Source organism: Lipotes vexillifer, unplaced genomic scaffold, assembly GCF_000442215.2.
Source record: "Lipotes vexillifer unplaced genomic scaffold, Lipotes_vexillifer_v1.1 scaffold1109, whole genome shotgun sequence".
NCBI lineage: Eukaryota > Metazoa > Chordata > Mammalia > Artiodactyla > Lipotidae > Lipotes > Lipotes vexillifer.
In genome coordinates, this window is record NW_006791562.1 from 250,017 (window position 1) to 262,218 (window position 12,202).

The 12,202-nt window shown below is 40.1% G+C and overlaps 1 protein-coding gene across 1 annotated transcript in view; it reads right to left on the reverse strand.

Annotated features, from left to right (window-relative positions):
* SMC6 (structural maintenance of chromosomes 6) overlaps window positions 1-12,202 on the reverse strand; it is a 72,929-nt gene that overhangs the window by 54,718 nt on the left and 6,009 nt on the right. The window contains exons 2-4 of the mRNA XM_007464460.1: window positions 9,053-9,195; window positions 6,304-6,421; window positions 4,175-4,280 (exon numbers count right to left, since the gene is read on the reverse strand). Coding sequence (XP_007464522.1) covers window positions 4,175-4,280; window positions 6,304-6,421; window positions 9,053-9,190 — 362 coding nt within the window. The 5' untranslated portion in view covers window positions 9,191-9,195. The remainder of the gene's footprint in view (window positions 1-4,174; window positions 4,281-6,303; window positions 6,422-9,052; window positions 9,196-12,202) is intronic.

Sequence of the window (12,202 nt, forward strand, 5' to 3'; positions counted from 1 at the left end):
CTAAATATAGAAAGTGAATGCTAACTGCGCCACATTCCCTTCTTTAAAAATTCAAATTAAGAAAAACTAGTAAAATCCAAGTAAGGTCTGTAGTTTAGTGAATAATATTGTACCGGTGTTAACCGCGTAGCTCTGATAAAAGTACCTCAGTTGTTTAAGACGTCAACATTAAGGGAAACTGGGTAAAGGCTGTAAGGAAACTGTACTATCTTTGCAATACTTATGTAAATCTAAAATTATTTCAAAACCACAAGTTTTTAAAACAAACTCAAATCAAGACACATCAAGTGGAAAGGTGGTGATTCCTTGGAGATACAAAGTTCTGAGGCCCTCTGGGACTAGAGAAACCAATTTGGGGCATTATACTCTGATGAACAAGTATAAAGCCTGCAGAGATGACAGAGAGAAGCAGAAACACAGAGCAGATAAGCTCTTGGGAAACCACCTGGACAGACTGGCAGAGACACATAATCACAGATACTGGCTGTGAATCAGAGACACAGAGAACTCGAGAGCACTTCCTTCCATGCGCAGCCCCACACACCTAGACAGTAAGACATAAACGCCTGCCCACGAAGACACAGAGTACCAAAGACCTGAAGAATAAGAAAGAGCACACATGCTCCAGAGGCAGTGAGAGGGAAACACATTCACACACTTGCATGCCTGTCACAGGAGAGGGAGGGAGGAGGGCACAGCACAGAAGTGCAGCCACTGAGGAGCGGCAGGGAGGTGGTGCTGCGGCAGCACACACCCGGCTAAGGAAGGAAGGGAGACAGAGGCCTGGAGACAAAAGACACAAAGAAAGCCAGAGACACAGAAAAGAAAGACCTAGAGACCAAAGATCTTTGTTTCTGAGTCTCTCAGTTCTGGTCACTCATGAGATCCAATTACGCTGCCTCACTGAAGTTTCCAAGACATATATATCCCTGCATCTTTATGATAATTCTCCTCTTCTAAAGCTACCCTGAGTGGTTTGGCAGGGGGTGGGGGTGGGGTTTAAACAGAAATACCTAATGAAGACAGATATGCTCCTGAAAAGTTGTAATCAATGAGATTTTTGAAAGCTTTCTGGGTTGATTCTAATGAACAGCCAAGGTTGAAAACTATTTACTCAAGTATATGATAGGGGAAGGGTAGCTGGCCTACAACATGGAGCAAACAATATTTATTGCATTAACTAGTATGATTAACTAGTATTAAGTGAGTGTACCTCATGAAAACATTTAAAAAATAAAGTGACATCTCCCTTGATTAGCAAACATCTACTTTGTTATTTTCCTTCCTAGCTACTCCTTGCATTTGAAAGCTATCTTTAGTATTGTGAGAGCTTTGGAGGGACTGGTATCCTACTGTCATATGAATTTAGTAAATCTAAGAAAGGCAAGTTATTCAAAAGAAATTAAAGCTTACGAAAAAAACCCTCACAACACCTGCTCAAAAAACCTGTACAAGGAGACAGGGATAACTGAGCTGAGACTAACTGCTGTCTCCCCACCTACTAATGTGACTGCTGCTGAATTTGGGTCAACAGCCATACAGCCCAGTGTCTGTAAATAAAGAGACCCTTTAGTGAGAAGAGAGACTGTCACCGAGAGTTCCTTCAGAACGACAACACACACAAGCGGCACCACCATAAGGGTGTGGCTTCTTTCTTAGCTCCAGGAGAACCTATCTGCACAGAGATGACTGGTAGCATCAGGCACTGATGGGCACGAGGAACAAGGAACAGGGAAAAAGTCATGTAAAAATAGGATGCATCTGTTCCTTCTCTGGGTGGCCAGCTCATCTGCAGTAAGTTCTGTAACCTTGACTAATAAGTCAGGAACGTACAGCAGGAGCAGGAGCTTTTGTCCCCCCATAACCCACTCCCAATGCCACAGCTGATGTCAGAAACGGCTGCGGCAAAGAGCCCAGTGCCGCCACGATAGGATTAGGAAGGCCAAGGAGGGAACAGTAAATGAACCTGCTGAAGAACCTGAACAGCTAGGCGTCTGAGACCTTGGTCACTGCAGAATTACATCACTGTCCCTGTACCACTCACTGCAAAGCCTCAGTGGATAATCAGAGGCTGGAGCGCCAAGTAAAGAGCCTCCAGGCACAGTCGTCTGGCTTCTCCTAACCAAATTCGGCAAGCGTCTCTAATGGAGGAGTTGAAACCCTCTACAAAGGTAGCCCCGAGCCCAGGCATCACAGACGGAGAGTGTAATGTTTCAGATGTGCGGGAGGGACAGAGTCCTGAGGACCACCTCAAACCTCTGCCAGACTGAAAGACGTTCCTCAGGAAGAACGGGACAGCCTCATAGATTTTAGATGCAGAATAGAACCGAAAAGCTCGATGAGCTGATTCTGTAAAAAAGTGATGACAGAATCAGAGACTATAAAAGAAGACAAATTTTATAGATACCAAATGTTTTAAATGAGGAAGGGGAGGACAAGAGGAATAGTAATGGGTTTGGAAAAGCTCATTTTAGCTATTTTTTTAGACAAGGTCAGTAAAAAGGAGGCTGAGCTCAGGTTAAAGCTTTTAACTGTTATTAACTCTCTTTAAAATATTTTAATGTTCCTATCTACAGGCAGCTGTGTCCTTCAAAGTTGGTGATTTGTGTAAGCTAGCCTTTATTTTTCTTTCTTTTTTTTAATGGTATTCCAAGGACACATCTCAGAAAGAAGTTTCTGCTTTCATCCAGCTACTTCCCATATAGAAAAAACATTTAAAATCTTTGAGACATAAACCACTTAATCGTGCAGAAAAAAAAAAAATTTCTTCCTGAGGCTTCTATTTGAAAGATCAATGTGTTATCTAGCTAGGCAGACTAGGTAACTATTTGGACAACTAAGAAATGTAGAGTTCAGTATAATGAATTGAAGCAGAGTTGAGACCAGTGCCTTAAAAGTGTTAAAATAACTAATTTTTGACTTCAGCCATAATTTTGTTTGGAGACTGTGGAAGAGAAGACCTTGCTGGGCTGGCGCCCAAGTAAGATAAGGAGAGACAGAAAATAAGCTGGAGAATTGTTACTAAACGGTTCTTTTTCAAGGCCATACAGCACAGAAAATGAATTTTTCTGTATCTTTTCTTCCCTTCATCCTGAGTCAACTTGGAACCCTGGCTTAGGGTTAAGATTCCCAAGGTTTCTGAGAGATACATAAAAAACCCGCAAACCTGACTCACATCCCGTCCGCGTTCTATTTTTTAGAAATAAAATGGAAAACGGGGGAAATTAAGTGGATACAACACTGAGCAGGAGGAAAGTCTGTTACATGAAGGAAAAAAAAAAAAGGTATCACTGTTAATTATCAAAGTTCCAGAAGTTCTGGGCACTGGGCGTGTGAAAGAGGAATGAATGGGCAGCGGGAGCAGCCTGACTCTGGGAGCTGGTATGACGGAGCCTGGGACGTGCAGTTGTTAGGAGACATGAGGATCCCTCAGAGGTTTCTGAGGCAGAATTAAAAAGAACAAGGAGATCAGTCTGAAGAGAGTTTCCTAATGGGCAAAAGGTCACGAGTCTATGATGATGCAAACTGAGCAATTAATATATAGTTAGGTGATGGCAAACTATAACAGAAAGAAATGCAAATGTAAAGCCACAGAGGGGTGTTATATGACCATTCACCAAGGGTCAAGATGGACCCCAAAGAGACTCGAGACTGTGGTCCTCAAGTCAAGCTCACTGGTGAACCCCCTGAGTAAAGGATATAAAGTGACAGATGGAATACTTTTTTGAAATTCTTAGAGCTGGAGGCAGCAATTCTGTTTAGGGACACCTTGGCTGGTCACTAACTCTGCCTTAGCCCACTTCATACCGACGTGGACTTGCTGAAGCTGGGTTTGGGTCAAAAGCCAGCAAAGTTCAATGTTTATAAATATTCCTTTTAAATAGAAGTACGCAGATTTATCACTGCTCGTTCTTCCAAAAAGGTAACAGAAACGAGTGTTAGTGGGCAGGCACATGGCACTAACTGACACAAGCATTCTGTCAGGAGAGGTGAACAGGCAACAGTGGGCTATGCTGGCAACAGGGGGCAAGAGAAAGGAATGAAAAGATATGATATTGGTGCTCCAGTTCTGGGAATCCAATTCATTTCCTACCATGTCTACATGAATTGGGATTCTAAAGAAGCTGCTTCTTATTAAAGAACTGAAAAATACACGTAGAAAACAAACACTTACTTCTGTCCATCTTTCACAAAACCTTTCAAAGAAGAGCCTCGGTTAGTAGCAACTGCTTTTCCACCAAGACCAACTATGAGAGCTGTGAGCACTGCACTCTTCCCACCTAAAGAACAGGTGTTGAAGAAATCATATTCATTAGAGGGAGAAAAGAGAAGTCTGACTCCTACAATTTGATGTAAAAAATTTTCTGAAATAAAGCATTATACTTCAATTATAATTTTCTTCCAGTGCCAAAAACAAACAAAAAGTTGTACACATCATGAAATATTTAGTTGCTGCTATTAGAAAAAAATCAGCACATTTCAGGAATCAAATCTTTGCCACTAATAAGGAAATGGAAAAATGGTTGATACCTTTCCAACCTAAAACTCTCATTGTGTCATCTTGGCCCATCAGCCTATTAAATGAATTCATCTTTCTAATTACCCATATACATTTACGTCATCTAATTTTTCTTACATCTTAATTTAATTAAAATTTACTTTTTCCATAAATTCTCAGAAGCCAGAAACTATTGTTAACCTTGAATGCAAGCTCCAGAGGGACAGGACTGTTGTTTTTTATTCATTGCTTTATCTCCAATATTAGCCCATAATAGGCACTCACATATTTATTGAATGAATAAGCTTAAATATGAAAGAATTATCAGTCATATAGACAATGTTTTTATATAATATTCTGACAATTATTATTCCTAATTTGAATATTATTCACTTGCTAGCTCTTTGAAGAGTATACTTCTTTTTACCCTAACAGACATAAAATATCACAAGCTAAAATTCCAAAATCTTTAACAATTATGATAACCATTTTCTCAACTCCACAATCAACCAAATTAATCAACTCTTATCAGCTCATCATCTTCCACAATATACTCCAAATTAACCAAAGTACACACTGGTTAGCTCAATTCAGTTCCTGGAATGCCTTTCAAGTCCCTATCCTAACTCTCTCCTTTTTCTTCATTTCTAAATTCACTGCCTCCACCACCTGCATTATATTAATAACTTCGCTGTTTCAGGAGTGAAGATCTAACCGCAGAACCAACCCACCAGTCTGTCTTTACTTCTTGTCCTGTTTGACCTCCCCGTAGCTCTGGTTCCTTTGTCTATCCCCTCCTTCTGAAAATACTTTCCTCTTGACCGAATAGAGTAGGGAAAACAAAGAACAGCAACTGAACAGATATGGAGCTACCTGTACTAGTTTCATGTTCTAGCACGGCCACCAGTCGTGGACCCTGGCAAGCTCCTCTCCCTCTGTACTGGCTCAGTCAAGCAGTCAACACCTCACATCCAGCGGGGGTCTACTACAAAAGCTACCTAACTGGTCTAACTCCTATGTCTTCCCCCTTCTAATCTACTCTCTACAATGTGGCCAGTTTGTTTCACAAATCTTCACCGTGTCACCTCCATACTCTAAAACTTTAACAGCTTCCCCACTGACTTGTGAACGAAATACCCAAATATTTATCATGGCAGTCGATATCCTCAACAACATTACCTACAACGGATTCTCCAGTGTATGCTCCTGCCCCTCCCTACCATGTACGATATGATAAAACCCTAGGAGGTTGTTCACCTCTCTCCATATACATCTGCTTCTACCCCTCCCAACCTTTGGTGATGAGCAATCTTTGCCTGGAACATCTCAGCTTCTTCTTCCCCAATAAGATCTAAAGAATCTTTCATTTTTATTCAAGTACCACCACAAATACCAACTCTTCTTAAAGCTTTCATTGGCCACAACCGTAAGAATTAGTCTCTTTCAAGGTTGGATTCCCAAGACACTTTATTCACGCTCTTACAACATTTAATAGATATAAGACACAGGCCTGCCTCAGTTGCAATGAGGATAGCTTGCCCACTCTTCTGTGGTATGAATTCCAAGGTACATAGATTCAGAAGAATAAGCAGGAAATGTTTATCCCTATTGCATAATGAGCCTAAAGTTAACTCATTTCTTAAAGTGCAGACTGGCAGGCAATACTGAAAAAATTCATGACCACAAATCAGAGGTCTAAAACTCAGATTTATCAGCACGAGTAGTCACCTATTTTAAAAAGTTAATGCATTCTGATCTCAATGTACTGTTCAAAGTCAAATAAGAAGGAGGGCAAAAGCACTTACTTCCATTATTGCCAACAACAAAGTTGACATTAGAACCAAATTTAAAGGGTCCAAGCATCGAATGACACATGAAGTTTCTGAGCTGAATACTCTCAATTATTCCAACTTCTGCTGCTGTCTATTAATTTAAAAAACGAGAGAAAACAATCAAATCACTACAGTCAACCAATCACTTGCTAGAAGAGAAAGACTAGCAGTGCTACCAATGAAAAAAGTTACAGAAAGTATAGTTGTTGTTCTTTTTGCGGTATGCGGGCCTCTCACTGTTGTGGCCTCTCCCGTTGCGGAGCACAGACTCCGGACGCGCAGGCTCAGCGGCCATGGCTCAGGGGCCCAGCCGCTCCGCGGTACGTGGGATCTTCCCGGACCAGGGCACGAACCCGTGTCCGCTGCAACGGCAGGCGGACTCTCAACCACTGCGCCACCAGGGAAGCCCAGAAAGTATAATTTTAAATGTTAACTTTAGTCAACGAGTAAATGATATTAAATGGAGACCTTATATGATTAACCACTCATTCTAAAGTCCTTATAGGATCTAATAAGTGTATCAAGGTTTCTTAATACGGACAATACCAACATTTGAGTCAGATCATTTTTTGTTGGAGAGAGGCTGTCTTGTGCATTGTGGGATGTTTAACAGCATCCCTAGCTGCTACCCACCAGATGCCAGTAGCACTCTCCCCCCACCCTAGTTGTGACAACCAAAAATATATTCAGACACTGCTAAACGTCCCCCACTGCGGGGAGGATATGTAATTATAATTCTCATATTGTGAATATATGCCATAATTAAATTAGAGAAGGTTTATAAATGTTTCAAGCAAAAGTTCAGCACACAGTGGTCAGACTTCGTAGTTAAAAATACGAAAATAAATCAAACATATTTTACCAAACCTTCCAAATTTTTTTAAAGAACACTTAACGTCTCCAGCCTTTTTAGTCATTTATTTAAAAAATCCCTGGCTCTCTTCTACTAGACACCAGCTTATTAAAAAGCAGAAAACATTTACATCCTTGTATGAGTAGAATACTGAAAATCGTGGTTGAAGACTTTTTAAAAATACGTTTTATTTTGATCTAATTGAAGACTCAGATGCAGTTGTAAGAAATAATACAGAGAGATCCTGTGAATCCTTTACCCAGTTTCTGCCCAAGGTTACATCTCGAAAAATTACAGTACAATATCACAACCAGCATACTCATATTGATACAGTGACGATACAGAAGATTTCCATCACAAGTATCCTTCACATTGTCCTTTTAGAGCCCCATCCACATGCCACCCAATCCACCCACTCCTTAACACCTGGCCCAATTATCTGTTCTCCATTTCTGAAACACTGTCATTTCAAGATGTTATATTAGTGGGATCACACAGAATGTAAGCTTTTGAGATTGGCTTTTTTTTCACTCAGCATAATTGTCCATTTTTGCCTGTATCATTATTTCACTGCTTTCTATTGCTAAGTAGTATCTCAGGGTATAGATGTGCCTCAGCATGCCTAACTACTCACTCACTGTGTGCCATCTGGATTGTCAGTTTTTGGCTATTATGAATAAAGCTGCTATGAACATTCATGTATAGATTTTTGTGTGAAGATAAATCTTCTTTTCTCTGTGACAGATGCTGGGTTATATGATATAGTTGCATGTGAAATTTCTTAGAGAAACTGCCAAACTATTTCCCAGAGTGACTATATCATTTTACATTCCCACCACTGAATGATCCAGTGTCTCTGCATCCTTGCCAGCATATGGTGTTGTCACTTTTCAAAAAATTTTAGCCATTCTGATGGGTATGCAGTGATATCTCATTGTGGTCTTAATTTGCATCTCCCTGATGAAAAATTATGCTGAACATCATGTCATGTGCTTATTTGCATCTGTATATCCTCTTCTTCAGTGAAATGTCTCTTTATGTCTTCTGCCCATTCTCAAATTGGATTATTTGCTTTTAACTGCTGAATTTTGAGAGTTCTTTATACATACAAGATATTAGAACTTTGTTGGATATGTGATTTGCAAATATTCTCCTGGCTTAACTTTCCATCTTACAACAGGGTCTTTTGCAGAAGAACAGTTTTTAATTTTGATGAGGTCCAATTTATCAATTTCTCATTTAATGGTTTGTACATTTGATGTTAAGTCTAAGAATTGTTCCTGAATGCTAACCCGAACCTGAACCTGAACCTGAACATTTGGTACAATTCTCCAATCAAACCAACTGGAACTGAAGATATCTTTTTTGGGAGTTTTTAAATGATGAATTAAATTTCCTTTATAGTTACAGAGTGATTAAAATGATCTATTTCATATTGAATGAATTGTGGCAGTTTGTGCTTTTCGAGGAACTGGTCCACTCTACCTAAGCTGTGAATCTATGTGTGTAGAGTTGTTAACAGTATTCCCTTATTATCCTTCTGATGTTTGCAGAGTCTGTGGTCATATCCTCTGTTTCATTCCTGATATTAGTAATTTGTGTCTTCTCTCTTTTCTCCCCTTTGTCAATCTTAGTAGAGGTTTGTCAATTTTATTGATCTTTCCAAAGAACCAGCTCCTTTTTTCACTGTTTTCTCCACTAATTTTTTCTAATCATTAACATAAACTTCAAAATTAGTGAGATTTTATCTCAGCTTTTTAAAATTCATATTACTTTTCCTCTGCAGAGACTGAATTAAGAACATGACATATAAACCAGACATGAGAAACATGCAAATCAAAAGACATAATATTGTAATTTTGCACTCACCAAAGTAGAGGTACCATTAGTGAAAGAAACTGTACATTCATCTTCGTCACCATCTTTATCAAAATCATCCAGCTCTTCTTGTCTTGGTCTTTTGGCATTTCCAGGAGAGAAGAAATTTCCTTCCTTTCTTTTGGCCATCAGGTCTAAACAAATATTAGTGACAATGAAGAAAATCATGTATAGCATCCATAAGACTGTTCCATATACATTAAAAAACTTAACAAAATAAGACAGACAAAGCTTAAGTTTTAGTACTATATCCATTCATTTTTACTTAAAAAAAAGTAGAATTATCATCTGCATGGAGGGAGGGGGCCGTGAGCCAAAAAATGAAGGTGCTCACTAGAGGCTGGAAAGGCAAGGACACAGATAAATCAAGAACCTCCAGAAAGGAATACAGTCCTACTGCTCCCTTGATTTTCGCCCAGGCAGACATGTCAGACTTCTAACCTACAGAAGTATAAGATAATAAACTTTTGTTAAAAAAAAAAAAAATCTGCATATGCTACACTAGTTGATTTTACTTCAGAATGATTCATGACCAAGGTTTTTACTCATATGGGCCTACCTAAGTGTTTTAACTCCTAAGCTCACAAAAGGTAAAAGATCTTATTTGTGAAACTGTGGATCTATTGATAGAGATGGCATAATGCCTCTGAAATGATTCCAGAGCAATCATCCAATTTTTATAAGTTATAAATAGTGAACCACATAAAACTAATTTTAATTATTTTCCCAAAGAAGTTTGGAGCAGTGTTGCCTAGCATCAATAGTGTCCCTTAACTCTTCTCCAAAGAAACAGCCCATGCTGATTGTCTGTGTTTGTTTTTTTTTTTAACTGATATACTATAAAATTTATACCTAGAAAATGAACATCATCAAGATTTTCTAAACATATAAATGCTGCAACTCAAGTCAAAGCTGATGGTCTTTGAAACTAAATGGTTGACTACTCCAAATGTTGCTTTCATTTTTCTCTTAAAAATTCACTTAGAGATCTAAAATGATAGGTACCCAATAACTGTTTGCTGAATAACTGGAAAGAAAAATCCACAGCATAGGTAATAAAAAATTTCTAAGATGTAAGAATATGAAAAATAGCTCTACTCTCAACCCATTTAGGTGCCCCTAGTGTTATACTATAGCAGCCCTGTTTGTACCAGGTACATGGCAGCAGTGGATTAAATGAGATTTTCTCTCTCATGCATTTGGATTGAAAGATTCAAGTCAGTTCTCAGTAGAAGAGAGGAAAGCTCCACTTGCTGATGTACCTGCAGGGCAAAACAGCCAAGCTGAAGTGTGTGTGTGTGGGGAGGCTGGGGGGCTAGTGGAGCGGTGTTACAAAGACGACATGAAGTAGACGGAGAACAGGGACCCTAGAGCAGAGATGTTAGAGAAGGAGGGCGGGCGAGACAGACATTCGTACAGTGTTTAATTTTTATCCACTGCTTTCTTAAGTTACACTGACAGAACCAATTTTGCAGAAACATCAAATATCTATACGCACTGTGTTGGAACTCCTTTGGGGAACTATCTTTGACAGGTTTTATTGTGACAATGCATGCTTCATTAAGTGAACTGGGTAGTTTCCCTATCTTTTTTTTTAAAATATATTTATTTTTATTTATTTATTTTTGGCTGCGTTAGGTCTTCATTGCTGTGCGCGGGTGAACAGGGGCTACTCTCCATTGCGGTGCGTGGGCTTCTCTTGTGCAGAGCATGTGCTCTAGGCGCGCAGGCTTCAGTAGTTGTGGCATGCAGGCTCAGTAGTTATGGCTTGTGGGCTCTAGAGCACAGGCTCAGTAGTTGGGGCTTGTGGGCTCTACAGCACAGGCTTAGTAGTTGTGGCGCATGGGCTTAGTTGCTCCACGGCATGTGGGATCTTCCAGGACCAGGGCTCAAATTCGTGTCCTCTGCATTGGCAGGCAGATTCTTAACCACTGCGCCACCAGGGACGCCCTCCCCAACATTTTTTTTTTTTTCTTTTTCTTTTTGCGGTACGCGGGCCTCTCACTGCTGTGGACTCTCCCGTTGCGGAGCACAGGCTCCGGACGCGCAGGCTCAGCGGCCACGGCTCACGGGCCCAGCCGCTCCGCGGCATGCAGGATCCTCCCAGACCGGGGCACGAACCCGTGTGCCCTGCATTGGCAGGTGGACTCTCAACCACTGCGCCACCAGGGAAGCCCACCCTCCCCATCTTTTTAATGCTCTGAAATCACCACTCTGGCATGACATTGAAATGTTTTTTGAAAGTGAGAAAGAACTAAGCTTAAAGCTATTAGATATTGGAGACTATTTTAATTTTACGAAATCATTTCAATTTCTTTTTTGTACACTGGTTATTACAGGTTCATTATATCTTCCTAGAACAAGTTTGCTATAATTTTATTTTCCAGAACACTGATAATTTAAAGCTTCAAATTTACTACACAAAATTACCTTGTTTTGTAAAATCCTCAATTGTGGTCATGACTCCTTTCACATCAATTCTATTTAATTAAATTTAAACTTTTTTCTCCCAAAAGTAGTTATTTGCGTTTTTCAAACCTAGTTTTTCTTTAATGAAAATATTTTAATGTTTATTCATATTTTTTATACAACCAAATATAAGAGATATTTAGTGGGGCTGGAGTTTAGTCTCTAATTCTTTATCTCAAAGTGCAAGTTAATAAAAGCAATCAGAGACTTCCACTTCCAGGAAGATGGAATAGATGTAATTTTCCCTATTCTCCCTGCTTAGTAAAACTAAAATCCTTGAAAATTATATACTATAAAACAAACATAAGACGACTCTGAAGAAGGCGGCAGATTGGTTAGGAACCACGTGACCCAAGGAATGACATCGTGGTGGTTCCCTGAGTTTTTGTTTTGCCTCAACTATCCCAGACTTGGAGAAGCCAGCAACAGGGGAAACACCAACGGGTGCAGGGGAAAAACAAAAGTGCCTAATGAGGGCTTCCCTGGTGGTGCAACGGTTAAGAATCCGCCTGCCAATGCAGGGGACACGGATTCATGCCCTGGTCCCGGAAGATCCCACATGCCGCGGAGTGGCTGGGCCCATAAGCCATGGCCGCTGAGCCTGCGCGTCCGGGGCCTGTGCTCCGCAACGGGAGAGTCCACAGCAGTGAGAGGCCCGCGTACCGCAAAAAA